Here is a 21318-nt window from a genome sequence, read left to right on the forward strand (position 1 = left end):
TTGCGGCATAGTCCAACTTCAGAGTCAAAAAATCCCTTCCTCCCATCAGCTCTCAGTTTCTGGTGTTGGTGGATGCTGGATGCCTAACGCTTGTACTTCCAAAACCCCCATCAGCTGTATGTAAGGCTTTGCACCTCTACATCTGCAACACGATGCTTTTATACATCAGAAAATATGTCAAACCTCATCTGCTTCAGTAAAACTACTTCTATTTACATGCAGAGGACAGGGAGAGAGAATACATGACTTACACTAGTTTCTGAGGAAAAGAAGGCATCAGAATAACTTCATCTTGAGGACAGGTGCCAGGAACACACTTTGGTGGCAGGCTGATCTATGGCCTTGCCATGGGCTGCTCACTCTGGGGAAATAATTTGTCTGCGCTGTAGAGGGGTGAGGGGAAATCACGCAGAGCATGAGACTGGAGGGTGAAATGTTAGATGTAGGCTCTGTGATTTACATGCCAGCTTTCGTACATGAATTTCAGCTCAAAAGAAGAGCCCTAGAGGCTGTTGCCCCTTTGCTGCGTGTGTAGTTCAGCAGAGGTGCAACAAGGCCCTGGGCTTGCTGAACACTGGGAAGTAAGTAGAGTAGAAAGAGAAGCAGTTATAGATGCGAAAGCCATGTGTTGTGCTGGATTTATTAAAATAGAGTTGGAAATAGTTGTGGAAGTGAGAGCAGTGAGTTGATTTTTTTAAGGATGATCCTTGCAGGGGTATTTTAAGGTTGTACTTGGCTAGAAGGCAAGCATTCAGTGAGCATACAGCAGGCCATGGAGAAAGCTCTTAGGCCCTGGAAACAAGTCAGTAATGGTGACCAATAAAATCTCTATGAACAGCTTGATTCAAGGGACAACACACCCCCAGAAAATCAACACCCTGACTTTCTGTAGAGTTGGTTACCCCTTACTAAAATTTAGGAGGGAGGAAGGAAGGAAGTGAAGGGCTGAGCAATGTTAATGGAATTGTTCTCCTCAGATAGCCCCCTTCCTGCTTACAGGGCAGCCTACGCGAGTGTTTTCATAGCACAGGAGACTTTCCAGCCTAACAGGTGCTGGCATGTGAAGAGCTAAGCTGAGTAAGTTGGTCTGTACCTTGTTGGCTCGTTAACTGTTCCCAAACCTGAAAAAATCTGCTCGTGTTTGGTACCTCTTCAACCACGAAGGGATATTTTGGCATTACTTATTTTTGTGCGACTTGGTCTTTAGTATACACAGTTGGGCTTTGCAGTTGCACATGGAAATGTTTTCTGCTGTATATTTCCCAGCTTGCTGCTGGGGCAGATTTACTGCTTTTAGTGGTGGTTAGCTTACGTGGCCGTTGTACCGAGGCAGGAGTTGAGGTGGGTTTGACTCCAGATCAAGTCAGATTGTGTTTGTCAGTGGCTTGGATGGAAGAAACCGCTTTTAACTCTGTCTCTAGTTTGTTTGCTTGTTAAGAAATTGTGACAATCAGAGGACTGGAAATGCCTGGACCGAGGGAGAGTGTTTGGGAGGATGGGTAAACACAGGGAGGAGCACAGTACGGCTCTGATCTTTGCTAAAACCTCTGCGCACTAGTTTGGGCAGGTAGTGTCTGAAGGAGAGAGTTATTTCCACTTTACCTTTAAGAGAAAAGGGGGGAGAATCAAAGGAGAGAATAAAAAATTGCCTTTTCACCCTGTTTTATAAACAGTTGAAGTCCAGGCACTTAATGTAGGTCCCAGAAAAGAGCATTCATTATGTCCTGTTTCCTAATAGAGAGCATTAAAAAATGTATGAGGCTAGCACAGAAACATGTGCTTTGTAAACAGGCGGGTTTTTTCAGAAAGCATTAAATTTATTTTTGCTCCGCGAAGCCCAGAGCTCAGTGCTTTCCCTAGGCCGGCCGGTGTCCCCGGAGGGAGGCTGGGAAAGCTTCGGTAGCCCCTGAAGCAGCACAAGGCCGCCTTCCCCCTGTGGGGACGCTCCCGAGGCCTCTGCCCTCCCCGCGCTGCCCGCTGCCGTGCCCGGAGGGGGCGAGGCTGCAGCCGCCCGGGGCTGCACACAGGGTGCGGTGCCCTCCCGGCACTAGTGCCGCTGCAAGCGGGGCTGCTTTGCCCTGGACGCGGGAGGGTGTCTGGGGGCTCCCAGCACAACCTGCCGCCCGGGCCGCCGCCGCCCTCATGGCAGCCGGCGCCACAAGATGGCGGCTCGCCTGCCCCGGCGGGCCGCGCCTCCCGGCATGCCCCGCGCCGCCCGCCGCGCGAAATGGCAGCGCGGCCGCCAGGCGGCACTACAGCTCCCGGCACGCACCGCGCCGCCCCCGCCATGGCGGCCGGCCGGGCGCGCCGCGCCTGCCGCCGCCGCTCCCAGGAGAACGGGGGGCGGTGCCTGTGAGGTCACGCAGGTACCGGAAGTGATTTCACGTCCGGCGGGCTGCGGTGCGGGGAGGGGAGCGCAGCGGCGGGCGCGGAGCGGAGCCGGCAGCGAGCGGGGGACGAGGCGGCGGCGGCGGAGCAGCTCGGAGGCGGCGTGCGCACCCGCGGCCCTTCCCTCTGCACGCAGGTGAGGCGGCGCGGGGAGGGGGGTGCGCAGCCCCGGGGCCGCCGCTGCCGCCGGGCGGGGGGTGGTGCGGGACAGAGCCGCCGCCCCCTCCCCTGAGGCGGCGCCGAGAGCGGCCCCCCCCCGCCCTTCCCCGCGGCGGCGGGGCCTGCGCGGCGGGGCCGCCCCTGCCGCCGCCTGCATTGTCTCCGGCTCCATCCGGGTCCTGGGGAGGGGGGGGGGGGGGCGGGCGGCGCGGGGCCTGCCGGGCCGGAACCCCCGCCGCGGGGGCGGCCCTTGTGAGCGAACAAAGCGGGCGGCGGCGGCGGGGGGGGACGGGGCTGCCATTGCCGTTCCGCGGTGTGTGTCGCCAAGGCGAGGAGGTGGCCGCCCCCCGCCTCGGCCCGTCTGCGTAACCGCGATGGGAGCGAGCGGCGGAGCGGAGCGTCACGCCCGCGGCTTCGCCCCGTTCCCGCTGCTCGCAGCGGCTCCGTGGGCCTCCGTTACCGAGGACATCGGCACCGAGGAAGGGTGTCTCGGCCCCCTCCGCGGGGGCTGGCCAGCAGGCCCCGCGGCCGGCAGTGCCGGGGCTCGGCGCTTCGCACCCGACTGGTTTGCTCAGGCTGGTAAACGAGCCGGTTGTTTTCAAGTGAACCCCGGTGCGACGCTTTGAAGTGTTCCTGTCAGATAGCGCTGGCATCCACATGCTTTTGATTGAGAAATCCGTTTATTATATGCACTGTAATCAGTTTATTTGATAACTGCCACTTGCTAATCCAATTAGAGAACACGAAACTCGGCCAGCGCTCCTGACTCACCGGAGCACCGGTGATAAACACACCACCAGCTCCTGCAGAAGTTCAGAGCACTCCCTGCTGCACCAAACCACCTTCGCTTAAGCTGCTGCTAAAACCCCAAGGTGCCGCTTGCTCTGCTGTGTTGCTTTTGCATGCTCGAAGCGAATATCTTAATTATTTTCCTCTTATTTTTTGTTTAAATCAGGAGTGAGGACTTGGGTGTTGCTGTATGGAACTAGAGCTGTAAACCTTATCTTCTGAAGTAGGCGTTAAATAATCGTCTTTCGTGATTGGGGTTTAAATGCAAAACCTTCAATCCCAAAGCTTTGAATTTTAATGGTGGTTGGTCTAAGGCTCTTCATTGCTATAAATGCAGCAAAATTCAGAGAAATAGGTAAATTAATGTACCTTAATGATGTTCTGGAGTGATGAGTTCCACATTTTGGACAGAAAACGCTTGAGTTAAGTGAAAGTCCTGTTGTTACAGGATTTTTAATTTCTGTCTTCATTCTTAATATAAAAATCCTATTTTTTAATGTCTTTCCTTATGCACTTACACTGTTCTTCCTGCATCCCCCCACCAAAATCCTGGAATAATTTGGGGCTGGATCTCTTAGTCATGTCACTGTGGCAGAATTCTCCATATTTTTCAGTTCCTTAGCACTACTCATGTTGTATTTCATACAATCATATAGAATGGTTTGGGTTGGAAGGGACCTTAAAGCCCATCTAGTTCCAACCCCCTGCCACGGGCAGGGACACCTTCCACCAGACCAGGTTGCTCCAAGCCCCATCCAACCTGCCCTTGAACACTGCCAGGGAGGGGGCAGCCACAGCTGCTCTGGGCAACCTGGGCCAGGGTCTCACCACCCTCACAGGGAAGAATTTCTTCCTCATATCTAATCCCAACCTCCCCTCTTTTAGTTTAAAACCGTTCCCCCTTGTCCTGTCACTACTTGCTTGTTCTAGTGTAAGGAGCTTGGAGATCCTCTGCTTTCCACCTACTCCCAGATGGAAAATGTATTATTTTTATTCACGATGATAGTGTAGCCTGTCACTGTGGCTTGTTTTCTGCAGCAGCCTTCTTAGATTGTGAGTTTTTGCAAGACTAAAGTGACGTTTGGCTCTCCCTCTCAGAATTGCCTGTAGCTCATGACTAAATACCAGTGAAACGAGACTGATCTTGTCCTGGCAAACGAGCGCAGAAGGCCGACTGGTTTGTATCTTGAAACGGTGAACGGGAAAGCTCCCTGTACGGTGTATTTTATTACAAGTTGCAGAAAATCCAGTTACAAGGAGTGCTGTGAGTAAGGGACTGGCCTGGGGCTTCTTACCCGTTCATGCAGGATAAGTGTTCACTGACAGTGTTTTCCTGTGGGAAAACCTTAGCGGACTGAGGGCTTCGTCAGATAAACTTCAGATATTCAGGGTTGAGCCTCGGACCTCAAAGATAACCATCCACATCGTCCTTGGGCAGGAATGGAGAACATTGTTTCAGTCCAGACGTGAAACACTGCGCTTCTCTTCCCTCCCTCCTAAAGCAAATAGCTTGTGTTCTGTGGGAACGTTTAAGAAATTGGAAAAGAAATTAAGCCTTCAAGCTTTTACACGAACAAGCAGGGGTGTTTGAGTTGTTATTTTTAACTTTATGGACTTGTTTTCTTTGTACAGAAGTTGCCTGGGATTTGGCCTGAGTACCTTACGCTGCTAATGCAGAGTTACTCACCTGTAGTGCAAACTGTTGGTGTGCAGAAAGCCCAGTGGGATATTAATGTCAAGATTCACTCCATAAAAAATAATGGTGAAAATGCTTGCCAGTAAAAAAAAAAATAAGCAAAATTAGGCTTTTTAGACTCAGAGATCTTTTATTTCTTTTAGTCTCTCCTGTGTGTTAGCTTGTGAACAGCTGAAGTTGCTTAAAGCAATTTCAAGCTTCAATTGGGGCGTTAAATGCAATGTCTTTTCCTGTTTTACGTTAAATGCTGCCAGTAATCCTCGGCGAGTTTGTTTTGAAAGAACATCAAAAAGAACCTGTTTTCTCTTGCTAGAATACCCGGGTTCTGCTCTCATTTGTTGTACTTCCTAGGGAGCTAAAGTGACTTCCGTACTTGGGCTTGCCTTTGATTTGAAAACTTGAGTAGAGCAAACCAGGCAAGTTCCTTTTTCTTTCTGTTTTTCTTGGCTGATCATTTGGATGTGACAAGCCTTTAACCTGGTATTATCAAGAATATGTTTTGAACCAAAACTTGCATTAATTCCATAGATAATAGGACCGACTGAAATGTAAAGAGAAAATACGAGCTGCTACGTGATAAGCCCTTGTACTCTGATAACAACGGAGGCAATATTTTGTTATCCTGTTCTCCGAATAAGTCATTTTTTGATATGCGGATGAGCTAAAACGTTGATTTGAGAATAAAATAAAAATATTTTCACTTGCTGCTGCATGGTTTCATTGCGAATTTTTAGCACTAGGAAAACATTTAAGTTTGATTATTTTTTTTGAGCTCCTTGCCTCACAGGCTTTGTATACTGTTAGTATCTAAAAATACTCAGCTTTTGCAGTATTGATATCTGTACTTAAGCGTGGTGTAGGAAAACAGCAGCATTGTCTCATTTACTTTCCAACACAAATCAGATTTTCAGTTAGAACTGGGGCTCTGAACTCGGAGTTACAGGCTTCACACAGGCTTACGGCTGACAGAAGGGCTGCGGTGCTGTTCTTATGGCAAGGATTCGGCCCAGATGTAGGGTTTGTCCCGCTTTTGGTTGTGGTTGGGTGGAACAAAACACGCTCGCCAACTGCACCTTCGTTCCTTGAGTTGGGGCGTTGCGATATCCCGTACCGCGGACGCGCAGCGATGTCGCGCTCCCCAGACGTGACTCCATCCATGTTAATGAAGCGGGATGAGAGGCAAGCGCGTCCTGTCTTCCAGTGCCTTATGATATTGTCTTTGCCTGAAGCTGCTCAATCAGTGGGCTTTTGCTAACGAGGTAGCTGTAAGAGCTGTTGTGCCAGCTTGGCTCTGCGAGGAATCGGTGCGGAATGGTTTGTGCCTTGCTTGCAAGGCTTCCCAGTGGTGAAGCGGCCATGAATTTCATGTCATCAGAGAGAACGTCCCATAACTGAATTGGGGTAGGCTAAAAGTCACTCTGATTTTCCCCTGCTCTGAGTACCCTTGGGGATTCCTCTGACGTGTTGCCCACCGCCTCCGGCACAGTATGGACACCGGGCAGATCATTTCCAGGGGAGTTTGTTGAAACTCAGGTGGGAGCTTCAGGAGCATTTTGGAAAACAAATTTTCCTTTCGTTTCTTGAGCGTTGCCTTAAATATTTTCCTACTGGCAAGTACATGTGCTTTATGTTTTTTTCTGCCACTTTTCATTGGTCTTGGCGCTTGGCATTTACCGATTTGGTGAGTTTTAATTTAGGAAATTAATTTGTCACCCAAATCCACATACAATGGAAACGGTGTTTGATACTCTCTTGTTGGGATTAGCAGAGCTGCTCTGCTGCAGTCACAGTAAGGCTACCTGGGGCCTTCAGGTGCAGCCTTCCCTTGGGCCGGGCTTATGCAGAGCAGGGTGATGAGCGAATCTTTAATTACTGCATTTCTTAATTGCAGACTTTGAATCAAAGGCACAGCCATGAAAGATCCAAGTCGCAGCAGTACCAGCCCAAGCATCATCAGCGAAGATGTGATCATAAATGGCCATTCTCACGAAGATGACAATCCCTTTGCGGAGTACATGTGGATGGAAAACGAAGAGGAATTCAACAGACAGGCAAGTAATTTCCCTCGATGAATGTCTTGTGATGTGCCTTGCCGGTCTCTAGCTGAAGGGAGAGGCGCTGTGCCTTAGCAACTGGGGTATGAGGCTGGGAATCCTTTAGAGACGGGGTTTTTAGATAGGCTTGCTAGAATAATGGGGGGAACAGAGAGATCTCCCCTTCTCCGGCAATGAATGCCTATTTTCTGTAATCTTGGTGGAAAATACGGGAAATGTGGCATGTGCTGATGCATCCATTGATTCCTGCTTCTGTGAGAGGGAAAAAAAGAAAATAGTGGACAGCCTTTATGTGGCACTTTGGATGGGACAGATCTTGCTCGGCCGCTGAGCTGCAGAGGTTTTACACGTGCGAACGTGCTGGCTGTGGTAGTTCTGAGCTGGGTATGTCCCGGTGCCTACCTGCCTTGTCAGCAGGACTGTTGTTCCTCAGGGAGTTGGTGGATGAAGCTGTTGGGTGACAAGCTGTTGTTGCTTGATAGTTAAGTGTCTTACAGCTGACCTTCGCAATCGCGTTGGAAGGAAGCTTTAACTTCATCTTTCCCTTGCATCTGGACACTGTTTTCTCTCCTGTGGAGGCTGGGAGCAGCCTACCTCTTTCCTCCGCCCCTTTCTTAATCAAAACTTGATCTTTGTACTCAGGTAGCTGCTTTCTCTGCACAGTGTGGCTGTGCTGAAGGCTGAGCTTCTGAAACAGGATATGTCTGCTGCTCTCTCTCCAGGGTGCCAGCAGGGCACAAAGCTAATCTGAAATTCAGGTTGCTCGCAAAATCTAAATTCTCTTGTGCCTACGCCAGGATGGTCTTGGTGCTGTTTCCTGTTTGGTGGGTTTTTCCTTCTGGGAACTGCTCTGTACTTAGCATATGGGATGTGTAGTTCTTCGGGAAGGAGCTGAGAGTTGTGCCATGAATAAACTATTTGTCAGGTACAGGCTTTGTTATTGGAGAAGAGGAAAGATTGGGAGCATGAGGGGAGAATAGTGTTATTCAGGCAGGCCAGCACCGTGTCTCCACACATTTCTCTGTGGGAACCTGATCAAGTTAAACTTGGGCTGGAAAATGTAAACAGCCAGTATTAATTTCAAGACATTTGGGGAATTAAACATTATTTAGTACTTCTGGAGATGCTGTTACAACCATGTAACAAAAAACGTGGAGCCGGGCAACCCTGACTGATCAGAGGCTGCTGTCCTTGCTGGGGTGCTTTACTGGGGAAATGACTACGTTGGTGTTTTGTGCGGGGTTTGAATTGTCTGGACAGTGGCTTAGAGCACACGGTGGTGAGTCCCTGTTCCCCAAAGCTGTGCAGCTTGAGCACCAAGTGAGCTGGTGACCATGTTTGCCCCAAGCACAGGCAGCCTAGATTGTACAGGAATCCTGAACTCTGACGTGAACTTTTCTGGTTTGGTGTTTGTGGTATGTAACTGAATTTCCACTTCAGGATCAAGTGTGTGTTTGATTTCAGAGTGAAGGTTAGATAGGAAAACTTGTTCACACTTCCACTGAGTGAACTTTTAAGTCTGTCCTGAATCATTTTTCCACTCCCTTACGTCTGGCAAGTCATTCACACCAGCTTCTATTTCCCTGCTTTCCACTCTCAAGTGCTGTGATGCAGGACGTGGAAAATCTGTCAGGATGAGCTCCCTCCAAAGCTAGTTTACTGAACAACCAAGCCAGACTTGCCTTTAATCTTTGCAATGCGTGTCAGTTCTGCCTCAGTTGGTTTGTCCTGCCTGTAGTACAGCAGGTCAGCGTTGTTAATGCCTGCTGAGGCTGTGTGGAGTTCCTTAGGAGAACTGCATAGGGTGATGCATAATCTACAGCCAAGGAGATGCTGCTTGTTCCCCGTTCCAAGTGACAGGCTGTGGGTATTTTTTTCCCCAAGAGTCTTGCAGGACACTTTCCAAGGGAGTGTGCCTGGGTGTGTGCGTTGTCCCTGGTTCCCTTCCTCGTATTTGCAGTGAGTTCAGTCCAGACTAATCGGTACAACTGACATTTTCACTTGGAACCAACATTTTCCTTCTCCTTGAGCTCATAACAAGCTGCAAATGAAACAGCTAGGGCTGAGGGGTTGTCCTGCCATTCCCTTTTAACTGCAGCCCGAGTTCCTGGGACAAAGCCCCTTTCTACATTAAAAAAAGTCAAAGCTGCTTGCCATCCTGCAGCACGAGCATGGTGTTCTGCTGGAGGTCCTATTGCAGAGCTAGAAAGAAGGTCATCTAGGTGCACAAACCTTGGAATGAAGACACAAGCTCTTAATAAGTTTGTTGATGAAGCAGTTTCTTCTCGTATAGATTGAAGAGGAGTTGTGGGAAGAAGAATTTATTGAGCGCTGTTTCCAGGAGATGCTGGAAGAAGAAGAGGAGCACGAATGGTTTATTCCAGCCCGTGATCTCCCACAAACAATGGATCAAATCCAGGACCAGTTCAATGACCTTGTTATCAGTGACAGCTCATCACTGGAGGATCTGGTGGTAAATACAGTTTCTCATCATATTTCTAAAGCTTGACACCTCTCTTTGTCCAAGGCTGATTTTTGTTGCTGATAATGGCAAGAGAAAATCCTTTACATATAGGTCAGAGGCTCTTAAACCATGCCTGGCTGTGGTGGAGGGGGGAATGTGGAACGGTTGGGTGAGGGATGTTTCCTCCAGTGACGTGACCTATTTGGTGGTTTTCTTCATAACCACATGGTGCCCATGGCATAAATTCAAGTGGCTTTGGATAGGCATGCTGTATTATGAAAGGCAGTGAGCGAAGCACGCTGACTGTGTGAAGGGCCGTTGGGTGACAGGACTGCAAGTGTTTAATTCAGCAGCTGTCAACACTTGTGTTGGGTAGGTACGAGCCGTGGTCTCAGGTCTGGTTTGGATGGTGCAAACCACAGCAGATCTCTTTGTAGGGAATCCTCAGGACAAGGAAAGCGGCTAAACTATGATTATTTCCCTGTTTCTTGCTGGATGACATCTGCCCAGAGCTTAACTAAAAGGAAAGGGCACTGTGGGCTTAGTTTCCCCTAACAAAACACGAAGTTACTGATACAGAGTGCAAAAACCACATCGTCATGTCACGTAACTGCTGTGAAATTCAGCTGCAAGCCCCTACTTTTCCAAGCTTAAGCAGCTGCAGGCAGCAGTTTTAGACTCAATTAAGAACACAAAAGCCTAATCCTTCGTTTCTTTCTGATAAAGAGCTCAGTTTGGAGGTGCTGGCTTCCCACCTATAACTGCAGGACCTTGTGGAGCAGCAGCTTGCCAAGTGGGAGGACAGGGTAGTCGCAGACATAGAAACATCGAGGTGGTGCTGAGGAAGGATGGCTAACTCAGGTAGTAGCACAGAGGAGCGGGCTTTTGTAGTGATTATAGAGACTTTTGGTATACGCAAAAACCCCTGCTGTGTGCCTGACTTGCTCTGAGTCCGTAAACGGTTCCTCATGCTGTCCACCTCGAATTGTATTCAGCTTGAAAATGTGAGATGAAAATAATGCTCTAATGCACCTTCTGGTTTTCCCTTCCTCAGGTCAAGAGTAATCTGAATCCAAACGCAAAGGAGTTTGTCCCTGGGGTGAAGTACTTAAATATTTGAGTAGACTGGGCCCTCTCTTGGTGGATGTAGCACAATTTCCACACTGTGAAGCCAGTATTAGAAGATTTAATTGTAAAAGCGCTCTCTTCTTGTCACTGTGTTACACTTATGCATTGCCAAAGTTTTGTTAGTCTTGCATGCTCAATAAAAGTGCTGAGACTGTTATTAAGTAAATCCGTCAAAAGTTGAGTGGGAACATAATTGGGCCCTGGCTCTCTGCAAAGGAGACAGTGAGGTAAGAAGCACCAGTCAAGTTGAGACCAAGTACCACGTTTATAAAACCTTCTGCAGACTCTGTCTTTTTAAATAGGACTTGGAATTTGCTACGGATGGTCTGTTTTTAACTCGAGATGTGTTCACTGGTGCTACTTTGCACCTGATAATGCCTTAACTTAAAAGTGAAAGCAAGGATATCTGATTGTTATGCAAATTAGCTAACTTTCCTTTGAAATATCAGCGTTGTTACTAATGTTAATTTTTCCCCTTTAAAAACTTCATGCTCCTCGTAAGCAGCATGAGCTTTAACAGAAATTTTACAGACCTGCACAGAGTCATAGCTCTCAGCCACTGAACTAACACCCCAAGGGATCGGACGGAAGGAATTCCCTGTCCTCCGCAGTGTGTGATCATGTTAGACACGTTTCGCTTCCTAATGACGTTACAGGAGATGTGAGTTTCATCACAATTTCTTCCAAGATGCCCAGACACGTACATAGCGCTGCCTATGTAACTCCTAGCGTACAACTTTATCCTAGCTGGATTTAACCAAGAAAACCCGAGCATTAGTGATTTGAGTGGTGCTTTCCCCTTGCTTTGTTTAATCATCACTACACGATAGTCTACAGCACAACGACTTTTTTTTTTTTTTCTTTTAATAAAGCTAGAACAGTTTTGGCTTCTTAAACTTCATATTCGGGTAGGTTAAGCTGCCATACGTGTTCAGTGTGAATAGTGTTTAAGTTGAAAATATTGTAAAAAAATTATATTTTTTCAAAAATATTTAAAAAAATAAATAATAGTAGAACTGATGTGGTGGCTGTCTCGTGAAAACACACCTCGGGGAAACTCCTTTGACAACGTGCAGGGGAAAGGAGTGACATTACGGGTACGGTGCCTGGGAGGCTGTTGGTAACACGATAGCCCAAAATATTCATCTGGGATTCGACTCCAGCTGCTCTTTTCTTTCCTCCTGCTTTATGCGTTTGCCTGGGCATATTTTCCTTCGTTCTCACCGCTGCTAATCCCAGCTCAGCGCCGGTGCTGCTGGCAGCACGGGCAGTCCTGCTTAACAGCTGAGGGCACTATATAAAGCCGTTGGAGCTGGGTGCTCTTGGTACTGTAGGCCTGAGAGCTGCAGGAGGGTGTGGGGGAGTCCTCAGATACGAGTCTGATCCACTTTTCACAGAATCACAGACTGGTTTGGGTTGGGAGGGACCTTAAAGACCATCCAGTTCCAACCCCCCTGCCATGGGCAGGGACACCTTCCACCAGACCAGGTTGCTCCAAGCCCCATCCAACCTGGCCTTGAACACTGCCAGGGAGGGGGCAGCCACAGCTTCTCTGGGCAACCTGGGCCAGGGTCTTACCACCCTCACAGCAAAGAATTTCTTCCTAATATCTCAGTCTCCCCTCTTTCAGTTTAAAACCGTTCCCCCTCATCCTGTCACTCCGTGCACTTGTCAAAAGCCCCTCTCCAGCTTTCCTGTAGCCCCTTCAGGCACTGGAAGGTGCTAGAAGGTCTCCCCGGAGCCTTCTCTTCTCCAGGCTGAACAGCCCCAGCTCTCTCAGCCTGTCTCCACAGCAGAGGGGCTCCAGCCCTCTGAGCATCTTCGTGGCCTCCTCTGGACTCGCTCCAACAGCTCCGTGTCCTTCTTCTGTTGGGGCCCCAGAGCTGGACGCAGCACTGCAGGGGGGGTCTCAGGAGAGCGGAGCAGAGGGGCAGAATCCCCTCCCTGGCTCTGCTGGCCACGCTGCTGGGGATGCAGCCCAGGACACGGGTGGCTTTGTGGGCTGCAAGCGCACGTTGCCGGCTCATGGTGAGCTTCTCGTCACCCATCACCCCCAAGTCCTTCTCCTCAGGGCTGCTCTCCATCCATTCTCCGCCCAGCCTGTGTTTGTGCTTGGGGTTGCCCCGACCCACGTGCAGGACCTTGCACTTGGCCTTGTTGACCTTTATGCGGTTCGCACAGGCCCAGCTCTCCAGCCTGTCCAGGTCCCTCTGGATGCCATCCCTCCCCTCCGGCGTGTCCACACACGGCTCGGTGTCATAGGCAAACTTGCTGAGGGCGCACTCAATCCCACTGTCCATGTGCTTGCTGCTTAACTTTGCTCAGCCTTGCTGTTAATATTTTTTTTTTTAAAAGCTCTGATGAAACCAAATGGAACCACTTCAGAAATTACGCAGTGCCGCAGAACGGGAAGGGTGAGACGCAGCCTTGGCACAGGTGTCAGCCTACAGCGTAACCACATCGCTGCGTTGGTCTTACTCCAGGTGGCAGAACCCCTCGGAGGAGTTCAGTCAGACCAACTCATTCTGCTGTTGCTCTGCAAAATGCTAATCGCAATTATCCCAGGCTCGTTACTGAGCGTTGCCTTCCCCCTTCCCAGCCTTCTGAGATCTGCTGGCCTTCCTGGGAGCAGCAAAACCAGTCTGGCGTTTCCACTGACTTGGAAATAGTTTAGACTCGAGCACCTGAAGACAGAAGGTCAGGAAGTATCATGCTACCGTGCCCCAGCTTATTTTTAGCTGGAGTGGGAGTTCCCCTGGAGAACCCCTGCACAGCTGGCAGCAGCTGCCTGTCGCTGAGCTTCCTCCTGGGGTTTCAGCCGGGGTGTGATCAGCTCGGGGTGACGGCAGCTGGGTGCTGCTGCTAGGAGCCAGCGTGTGACCCAGCCAGCCTTGCCACTTTGGGTTTGTCATATCCCAGCCAACTACACAGCGTGGGGAGGTTACTGACAGGGTGAACTTCCCCAGTCACCAGTGGTGTTCCTCAGGGCTCAGCGTTGGGGCCAGTTCTGTGTAGAAGGAAATAAATGATTTGCTTTATGTTTAGATCCAAGGATTTAGGCCTAGATAAAAATTAATGAGGAAACAACAGCCACAGGTGCTCAGAAAGTCTGAGAACCACATTGCAACCGTAATGCTGCTCATTGAGCCCTTGTACAGCCCCCTCCAGGGCTGGCTTAAAACCCAGTCAACTTAATGAGTAGTTTCTTAGAAATTTAGACATAACAAAAGAGAATTGTCTGGAAAATAAGCATTTATCAAAAGAGCATGAGACTACAGAGGTAGAAAACTGCTCAGCTTAGATCTACATTGTGGTATATAGTTAATAAAACATCCTGAAGCCCTCTTAAAATTCAAGGGTAAAAACATCTGTGTGTACACAAGACGATGGAGGAGGAGATAAGTGACCAAGACGACCCTGAAGACTTCAAAGCCAGAACAAAGAAGTGGAACAGAATGAAAAGAACCAGATGAGACAGGAGATTGTGGTGGGTTTTTAACAAATGAGAAGATTCAGGAACCAGCATTCATGGAAAAGTACTAAAGACTTTGTATCTTACATAACGCGTTCTGAAAGGTATATAAGGTGTAGAGTTTGTGTTGCTTACCATTCACTGCGGTGGGGGGCCAGCTCTGAGCTGCTTCGATAAAGAATCAGCAAACCTAGAGACCTGGACTCTGCCAGATTTACTTTAACAGGACCTGGGGGTGTTGGTCGATGGTGGCTGAATATGAGCCAGCAGTGTGCCCAGGTGGCCAAGAAGGCCACCAGCATCCTGGCTTGTGTCAGCACTAGTGTGGCCAGCAGGACTAGGGCAGGGATCATCCCTCTGGACTCGGCACTGGTGAGGCCGCACCTCGAATCCTGGGTGCAGTTTTGGGCCCCTCACTCCAAGAAAGACCTTGAGGTGCTGGAGCGAGTCCAGAGAAGGGCAACGAAGGTGGTGAAGGGTCTGGAGCACAAGTGTGATGAGGAGCGGCTGAGGGACCTGGGGGTGTTTAGTGTGGAGAAAAGGAGGCTGAGGGGAGACCTTCTTGCTCTCTACAACTGCCTGAAAGGAGGGTATCAAGGGACAGGAGGAGAGGAAACAGCCTCAAGTTGTGCCAGGGGAGGTTTAGATTGGACATCAGGGAAAATGTCTTCCCCAAAGGGTTGTCAAGCACTGGCACAGGCTGCCCAGGGCAGTGGTGGAGTCACCATCCCTGGAGGGATTTAAAAGCCGTGTAGATGTGGTGCTGAGGGACATGGGTTAGTGGTGGCCTTGGCAGTGCTGGGGTAACGGTTGGACTTGACGATCTTAAAGGTCCTTCCCAACCTAAACGATTCCATGATTCTATGGTCTCTGCTAGGATGGAGCTGCCGTTCTCCGTCGCAGCCCCTGCCCCGCTGTGTTTGGGTTTGTGACCACAGCAGTTGGCAGCACGCCGGAGCTTTGGCTGTCGTTGAACAGCACTTGCACAGTGGCAGGGCTTTCTCCTTCTCTTGCTGGGGGTGGCCAAGAAGCTGGGAGGGGACGCAGCTGACCAGAAGGGCATTGCACGCCCTGCAACGTCACGCTCAGCAACAGAATTGAGACAGCAGCAGAAGAGATGGGGCTCTTCCACCGCCCAGAGCCTGGCTGGGCATCGCTGTGCTTGTGGGGGGTAACAAGTGATTGCATTTGCATCATTTGGGGTTTTATGGTGGGTTTTTCCCCAACTCCACTTATCAAAGTGTCCTTCTCTCAGCCCACGGGGTTTCTCACTTCTGCTCTCCTGCTCGGGCCGGGGAGCGAGTGCGTGGCCATGGCACCATGCTGGTGCGGACAGGCTGTGACAGGGTCACACCGTGCTGGCTTCAACTTTGGGTTTTTGGCGCTAAACCCAAGCCCAGCGATGGGCTTGGCTCTGCCGGCCGTTGCGGTGAGGCCATCGGCTGCCTTCTGCGCCTGCTGCCCAAAACCACCGGGCTGCTGCAGGCTGCGCTTCCCCGGAGCGGCCGGGACGGAGCCAGGGCTCCCCGAAGCAGGAGGGGTTGGCTGAGGGCTTGTGCTGAACCTCCTCTTCCTGCTGCACCCGGGGTCGGGCAGAAGCCGCTGAACGCCCAGGGGCTGGGGCTGGACAACATCCAGCTCTCTCCGTGCTGGGCAGCCCGGGAGGGAGCACGGAAACCTGCTGGAGCCTTCGAAACGCAGAAGGGACGAGGGAGCGGTGCAGGACGCAGCAAAGACACCGGTAGGGCAAGTGGGCTTCAATTTTTAATTCTTTTTTTAATGTATGATCTTAAAATAGGCATCCTAACACTGGGCTGGACACTGTACCCCGCACAGAGCCCGCTGCAGGTGCCGGGTAGCCCTGCCAAAGCTGAGGGCACAGCGTGGGAATTCGTGGCCCCGGGTGGGAGTTTGCGGCTCCGGGGGGGCTCTGGCTGGCTCCGATGGTGGCTGCTGAGCTTCAGCGAGTGCCAAATGAGTCTCCACCAGCTACAGCTTGAGGTGGAGCCATGACATGGGGAGGGGTGGTCCCCAGGCCGGTACCTGGGCAGCTGGAGATGCCCCCGAACAGCACCTTTGGGTTTCCGTAGCCCTGTGTTCGAGACGAGCACCAGCAGCCTTGCCTTTGGACTCAGCGGGTGCTAACGAGCTCCGCCAGCACCCGTGGGAGCTGGGCTTGGCTCCTCCGGCGCCGGGGCGCGAGCCCTCCCCTCGCTCACACCTTCGTGCACACAGAGAGCCCGTCCGCCGCCTCCTGCACCTCCGCGGGTGCCGCCGCCGCGCCGCCGCCCCTCGCCCGGCCCTTAAACCCCGTGAACACCGGGCAGATGGGCACGTGCCTCAGCCACCGGCTCCTCCTCACCGCGCCCATCCCGAAGGGGAAGTCGTAGCTCCTCAGGTTGGCCCTCGCCGCGCTGTCCGCATGCGCGCCTGCCTTCCACTGCACCAGCCCGCGCTCCTCCTGCGTCCCTGCGGCAGCCGGCACCGTGTCACCGAGGCCCCGGCCCCTGCCCAGCATCACCCCCCCTCGCCCTGCCATCCCCTCTTGCAGCTCTAAACCAAAACGAAGCTGCCTCCAACCCCCCCCGGCTCCACATGCTTTAATTACCCGGGATGGTGTTGTCCAGGACGAAGGCGATGATGCCCCCGACGAACATCTCCGTCGTTAACAGCACTGTCAGTATCTGGTCCAGCTCGGGGACACCTGCGAGAGCGTGGGGGCTGAGATAAGCTGGATTTCCCTAATTAATCGGTGCTTACCCAGGGGTGGGCGAGTGCCCGTGAGAGCTGCCCTCCTCTCTCCCTGAACACCCAAAATCGGGGCTGTCGGTGGCAGGCGGGTACCTGTGCTAATGGCCTTGGGGTGGGAATCCAGGTAGTTTGGCAGCGTCAGCCCGAAAAACATGGCGAAGCCCAGCACGAAGAGGTTGCGGGAGGAGTTCATGTCGACGAACTGCAGGTTGGAGAGGCCGACGGCCGTGATCATGCCTGCAGGCACAGAGACGGCAGCTGCTTCGCGGGCGGGCAGAGATGACCACGCTGCTGCCGCCCGGCAGCCAAGGGCAGTCAGACCCAGCTGGGCTCGGCCCAGCCCCTCAAAGGCCCCCCTGCACCCCTGGGGCTCTCCGGCCCCTGAATCCCTGGGGAAACGGCCCGGTGCGATGGTAAGGACACCCTGGGTTTGCCGTGCCAAGGTTACCAAACAAGGTGCAGAACATGCCGCCGAGGATGGGGTCGGGCAGGGAGGCGAACAGCGCTGTGAACTTGCCGACGGTCCCCAACACGAGCATGATGCCGGCCCCGTACTGTATCACCCGCCTGCTCCCCACCTGCGCGGAGACACCGGCAGCGGGTGACGGCACCCGTCCCCCCCCGACTGAGCTGGGACCTCTCCCTGGCCCCGGTACCTTCGTGATGCCCAGGACGCCAATGTTGGGGCTGGAGGAGGTGGAGCCGTTGCCGGTTCCCAGCAGCCCCGCGATGATGCAGGAGATGCCTTCGGTGAAAATGCCCCTGGGGAACAACAGGGCCAGGCTGGTCCGCACTGCTGCTCTGCCGCGACATCCCTGCCCGGTGCCCAGGGATGCCACGGCGCGGGCAGGGCGCCGGCAGGGCCAGCTGGCCGTACCTGTTAATGGCGTGCACGGGGGGAGCGGGGGCTCCTGCCAGCCGGGCGCAGGAGTAGTAGTCCCCGATGGACTCGATGATGCCCGCCAGCGTGGCACTGAACATGCCCAGCACGGCCGCCGAGGTCACCGTGGGCAGACCCCACTGGCCTGCCCGGGGGACAGAGTGGGGTGTCAGGGTAGGGGGCACCCCAGGACCCAGCCCCCCTGGTGCTCACTGGTGCTGATTTGGGGCCCCCCGCCAGGTGCTCCCCAGCCCTGGTGATCATAGAATCATGGAATCATTTTGGTTGGAAAGGACCTTTAAGATCATCGAGTCCAACCATTAACCCAGCACTGCCAAGGCCACCACTAACCCATGTCCCTCAGCACCACATCTACATGGCTTTTAAATCCCTCCAGGGATGGGGACTCCACCACTGCCCTGGGCAGCCTGTGCCAGTGCTTGACAACCCTTTTGGTGAAGACATTTTCCCTGATCTCCAATCTAAACCTCCCCTGGTGCAACTTGAGGCTGTTTCATCTCATCCTATCACTTGTTACACTGGAGAAGAGACTGACCCCCGCCTCGCTACACCCTCCTTTCAGGCAGTTGTAGAGAGCGATCAGGTCTCCCCTCAGCCTCCTTTTCTCCAGACTAAACCCCCCCAGGTCCCTCAGCCGCTCCTCATCACACTTGTGCTCCAGACCCTTCACCAGCTCCGTTGCCCTTCTCTGGACTCGCTCCAGCACCTCAAGGTCTTTCCTGTCGTGAGGGGCCCAAAACTGCACCCAGGATTCGAGGTGCGGCCTCACCAGTGCCGAGTCCAGGGGGACGATCCCTGCCCTAGTCCTGCTGGCCACACTAGTGCTGATACAAGCCAGGATGCTGCTGGCCTTCTTGGCCACCTGGGCACACTGCTGGCTCATATTCAGCCACCCATCAACCAACACCCCCATGCTGCGCCAGGTCCCCACATCCCCCGGGGTGACAGGGTGTCAGGGGGGTCCCGCATGCCACAGAGCTGCCTGGCACTCACAGGGGTAGGGGACCCGAAACCAGGGTGCCACGGAGAGGATCTCCCCCCGGGCGTCCGTCCTGGCCTTGTAGCCGTACTCCTCAGGCCGGCCGGGGAAGACGCCGGTGCACGTCAGCACGTAGCAGAGCAGCCACACCACCATGATGGCCAGGATGATCTGCGGGACACGGCCCACATCACTTGCAAACCCATGGCGGGGGGGACATCCCCACCCGGAGCCCGTCGGCTCTCGGCCAGCCCCTACCGGGAACATCTTGAAGATCTGGACACGGAGCAGGACGAAGCCGCTGCCCCGCCGGTAGCCGGGCAGGCAGACGGTGACGTGCCGCAGATACTGGGCAAACAGGACGATCAGGAAGATGGTCCTGGGGAGGGGAGAGAGAGAGACACGAGGTCCCTCATGCCCCCATGTGCTTCTGGCTCCATGGGGGACACCCCTACCCCCTTGTCCCCCCGTCCCCATGCCGTACAGCGCGGCGATGCCCCAGTGGGAGCCGGCTCGCTCGCCGGCCGCCTGGAAGACCGAGAGGCCGATGAGGGAGACGGTGGGGGTGACGGTCAGCGGCCCGATGTAGCTGAGCAGCGCCCCGGGGAGCCCCAGCAGCCCGATGGCCACCTCCACCAGGCTGGACACCACGATGGCCCCCTGGATCTGCAGGGCAGGGAGGGGGAGAGAGGGGGTCAGCACCTCGCCGGGGATGTTGGGGTCCTGCGGGGGCGATGGCGGGGGGTACCTCTCGCATGCGGGGCTGCCAGATGTGTGAGGTGTTGAGTGGCAGCGTCCAGTTGCCGTAGATCTGCTCTGGGGATGGAGGGGGGTGAGGGGGTCCCTGGGGATGGGGGAGCGGCTGGACACCCCCCTGCACCCCCTCTGCCCTCACCTTCGGGTGGGCATCGCCACTTCTCCAGGGCCAGGATAGACTTGGCGGGGACGAGGAAGGCCAGTGCGCTCGCCTGGAAGAGGGGCAGCCTGGGGGGGATGAGAGGGGATGCCTGCGCCCACGGCCCAGGGATGGGCAGGGGGGGCTCTGCTGGGGCCGCGGCTCTACCTGATGCCCACGGTGGTCTGGATGAGGGTGGTGATGCCGACGCAGGTGAAGATGGTGCCGATGAGGTAGCTGACGGTGAGCTGGTCCTTGCCCACGCACAGGCTCTCGGCCAGCAGGAAGGGGACGGCGATGGTGCCGCTGAAGCAGGTCAGGTAGTGCTGGGAGGTGAGGGGGGGGTCAGGGGGCTGGGGTGCCATAGGGTGCCCCATGCCGCGGGGAGTGGGGGCTCGGACTCTGCTGGTGGGGGGTACCCCCCTTCCAGGCCGTACCTGGAAGCCAAGGAGGATGCAGAGGTACCAGGGGGGCACGTCCTCCAGCGTGTAAAGCATGTCCACCGCCGGCCGGGGGGGTCCGGCACCCGCCCTGGGGTCCTGGCACGCAGGGGGCACAGCTCAGCCCTGGCTCACCCCAGGGGGCTGGGGACGGGGTGGGGGGACACCCCACAGTACCCCACGGGTGGCACAGACTGCGCCATGGGACCCCCTGCGCCCTCAGGGATGGGGAGGGGTCCCGGCAGGCCGGTCTCCATCGGATGGTGCGTCACGGCAGGATTTGGGGTGAGCTGTGTGGGGTGCCCCGTACTCACCCTGCCCACCGCAGGCAGCTCCTTCCCAGGGGGATGCAGGGGGCCGGCAGGGGCGAGGGCCGAGTTCCCGTTCTGGCAGCGAGGGTGAGGTGGGAGCCAGGTCAGTGTTGTCCCGGGTGTCCCACGGGAACGGGACGGGCTCTGCCCCAGGGACATGAGGGCCACCGGGCCACGGCTCGGCACGTGCAGCCGGTCAGCCCCACCCGGCACCGGCTCTGCCCCCCGAGAGGGGTCTGGGCTGTCCCAACCCACTGTCCCTACGCGATGGTTTGTCCCCAGAGGAGGGTGGAGGGGGTCCCTACTGGCCCTGGGGTGCCAGGACCACCCCGCAGGTGCCAGGAAGGATGGCACTGCCACTCCCAGCCAGAGCATCCCAGCATGTCCCCTTAGTCCCCGGCTTCACCGCAGCCCTTGCGCTCATCCCATCCTTTGCCAGCCCCGGCTGGGCATCACGGCCCCGAGCTGGCCATCATTTGGGATCGGGACCCCCGGCCACCCACTTCCCTCCCCACTGCCCCAGGACATGGCTGAGGAGGGGATGGGGACAGGGATGGGGATGGAGGCTGCGTTCACCTGGGGCTGAGCCAGGTCTCCCGAGCGGGTCCCCATCCTGCAGCGATGCGGCCCCGCTGGCGATGTCCCCGCACGGGGGTTTTATGGCCGTGGGAAGGACTTTAGTCCCCACCCGGGCTGCGGTGCGGGGCAGCAGGCTGGAGGGCGGCCATTGGCTGCGGGTTGTGAAACCGGGGAGCGCTGCCTTGGGGACGGATCAGCTATTAACTCCTTTAATTAGGGCTGGCACCAGCGGCCGGGCGCTCCCACCACGGGCACGCGTTGGTAAAACATTAGAGCCGGCGGGTTACAGAGTAATTCCCGGCTCGCAGGGGG

General features: G+C 54.4%; 2 protein-coding genes across 2 annotated transcripts; one reads left to right on the top strand and one right to left on the bottom strand.

The window, feature by feature from the left end:
- The first annotated feature begins 2311 nt into the window (after positions 1-2311).
- On the top strand, positions 2312-11698 carry PAIP2 (poly(A) binding protein interacting protein 2). The gene is made up of 4 exons (XM_068417219.1): positions 2312-2524; positions 6924-7083; positions 9380-9559; positions 10605-11698. The coding sequence occupies exons 2-4, from the start codon at positions 6946-6948 to the stop codon at positions 10668-10670; spliced, it is 384 nt and encodes a 127-aa protein (XP_068273320.1). The 5' UTR covers positions 2312-2524; positions 6924-6945; the 3' UTR covers positions 10671-11698.
- Positions 11699-16365: 4667 nt separating this feature from the next.
- On the bottom strand, positions 16366-21039 carry SLC23A1 (solute carrier family 23 member 1). Its single transcript, XM_068417247.1, has 15 exons — positions 21004-21039; positions 20431-20502; positions 20114-20215; positions 19845-20002; positions 19677-19765; positions 19530-19597; positions 19266-19447; positions 19040-19160; positions 18796-18952; positions 17779-17926; positions 17558-17663; positions 17350-17479; positions 16995-17138; positions 16759-16854; positions 16366-16619 (listed from the first exon to the last, which is right to left on the bottom strand). Exons 1-15 carry the CDS (start codon positions 21037-21039, stop codon positions 16366-16368), a joined length of 1863 nt encoding a protein of 620 aa, XP_068273348.1.
- Between the last annotated feature and the right edge of the window lie 279 nt (positions 21040-21318).

This window comes from Nyctibius grandis, chromosome 22 (assembly GCF_013368605.1).
Source record: "Nyctibius grandis isolate bNycGra1 chromosome 22, bNycGra1.pri, whole genome shotgun sequence".
Classification (NCBI taxonomy): Eukaryota; Metazoa; Chordata; class Aves; order Nyctibiiformes; family Nyctibiidae; genus Nyctibius; species Nyctibius grandis.

Coding starts and splice junctions, on each gene's coding strand:
- PAIP2 (XM_068417219.1), top strand. CDS start 6,946: ATGAAAGATCCAAGTCGCAGCAGTACCAGCCCAAGCATCATCAGCGAA. Junction 7,084..9,379: donor AAGAGGAATTCAACAGACAG/GCAAGTAATTTC, acceptor CTTCTCGTATAG/ATTGAAGAGGAGTTGTGGGA. Junction 9,560..10,604: donor CATCACTGGAGGATCTGGTG/GTAAATACAGTT, acceptor TCCCTTCCTCAG/GTCAAGAGTAATCTGAATCC.
- SLC23A1 (XM_068417247.1), bottom strand. CDS start 21,039: ATGGGGACCCGCTCGGGAGACCTGGCTCAGCCCCAG. Junction 20,216..20,430: donor AGCTGCCTGCGGTGGGCAGG/GTGAGTACGGGG, acceptor CCTGCGTGCCAG/GACCCCAGGGCGGGTGCCGG. Junction 19,598..19,676: donor GTGGCGATGCCCACCCGAAG/GTGAGGGCAGAG, acceptor CTCCATCCCCAG/AGCAGATCTACGGCAACTGG.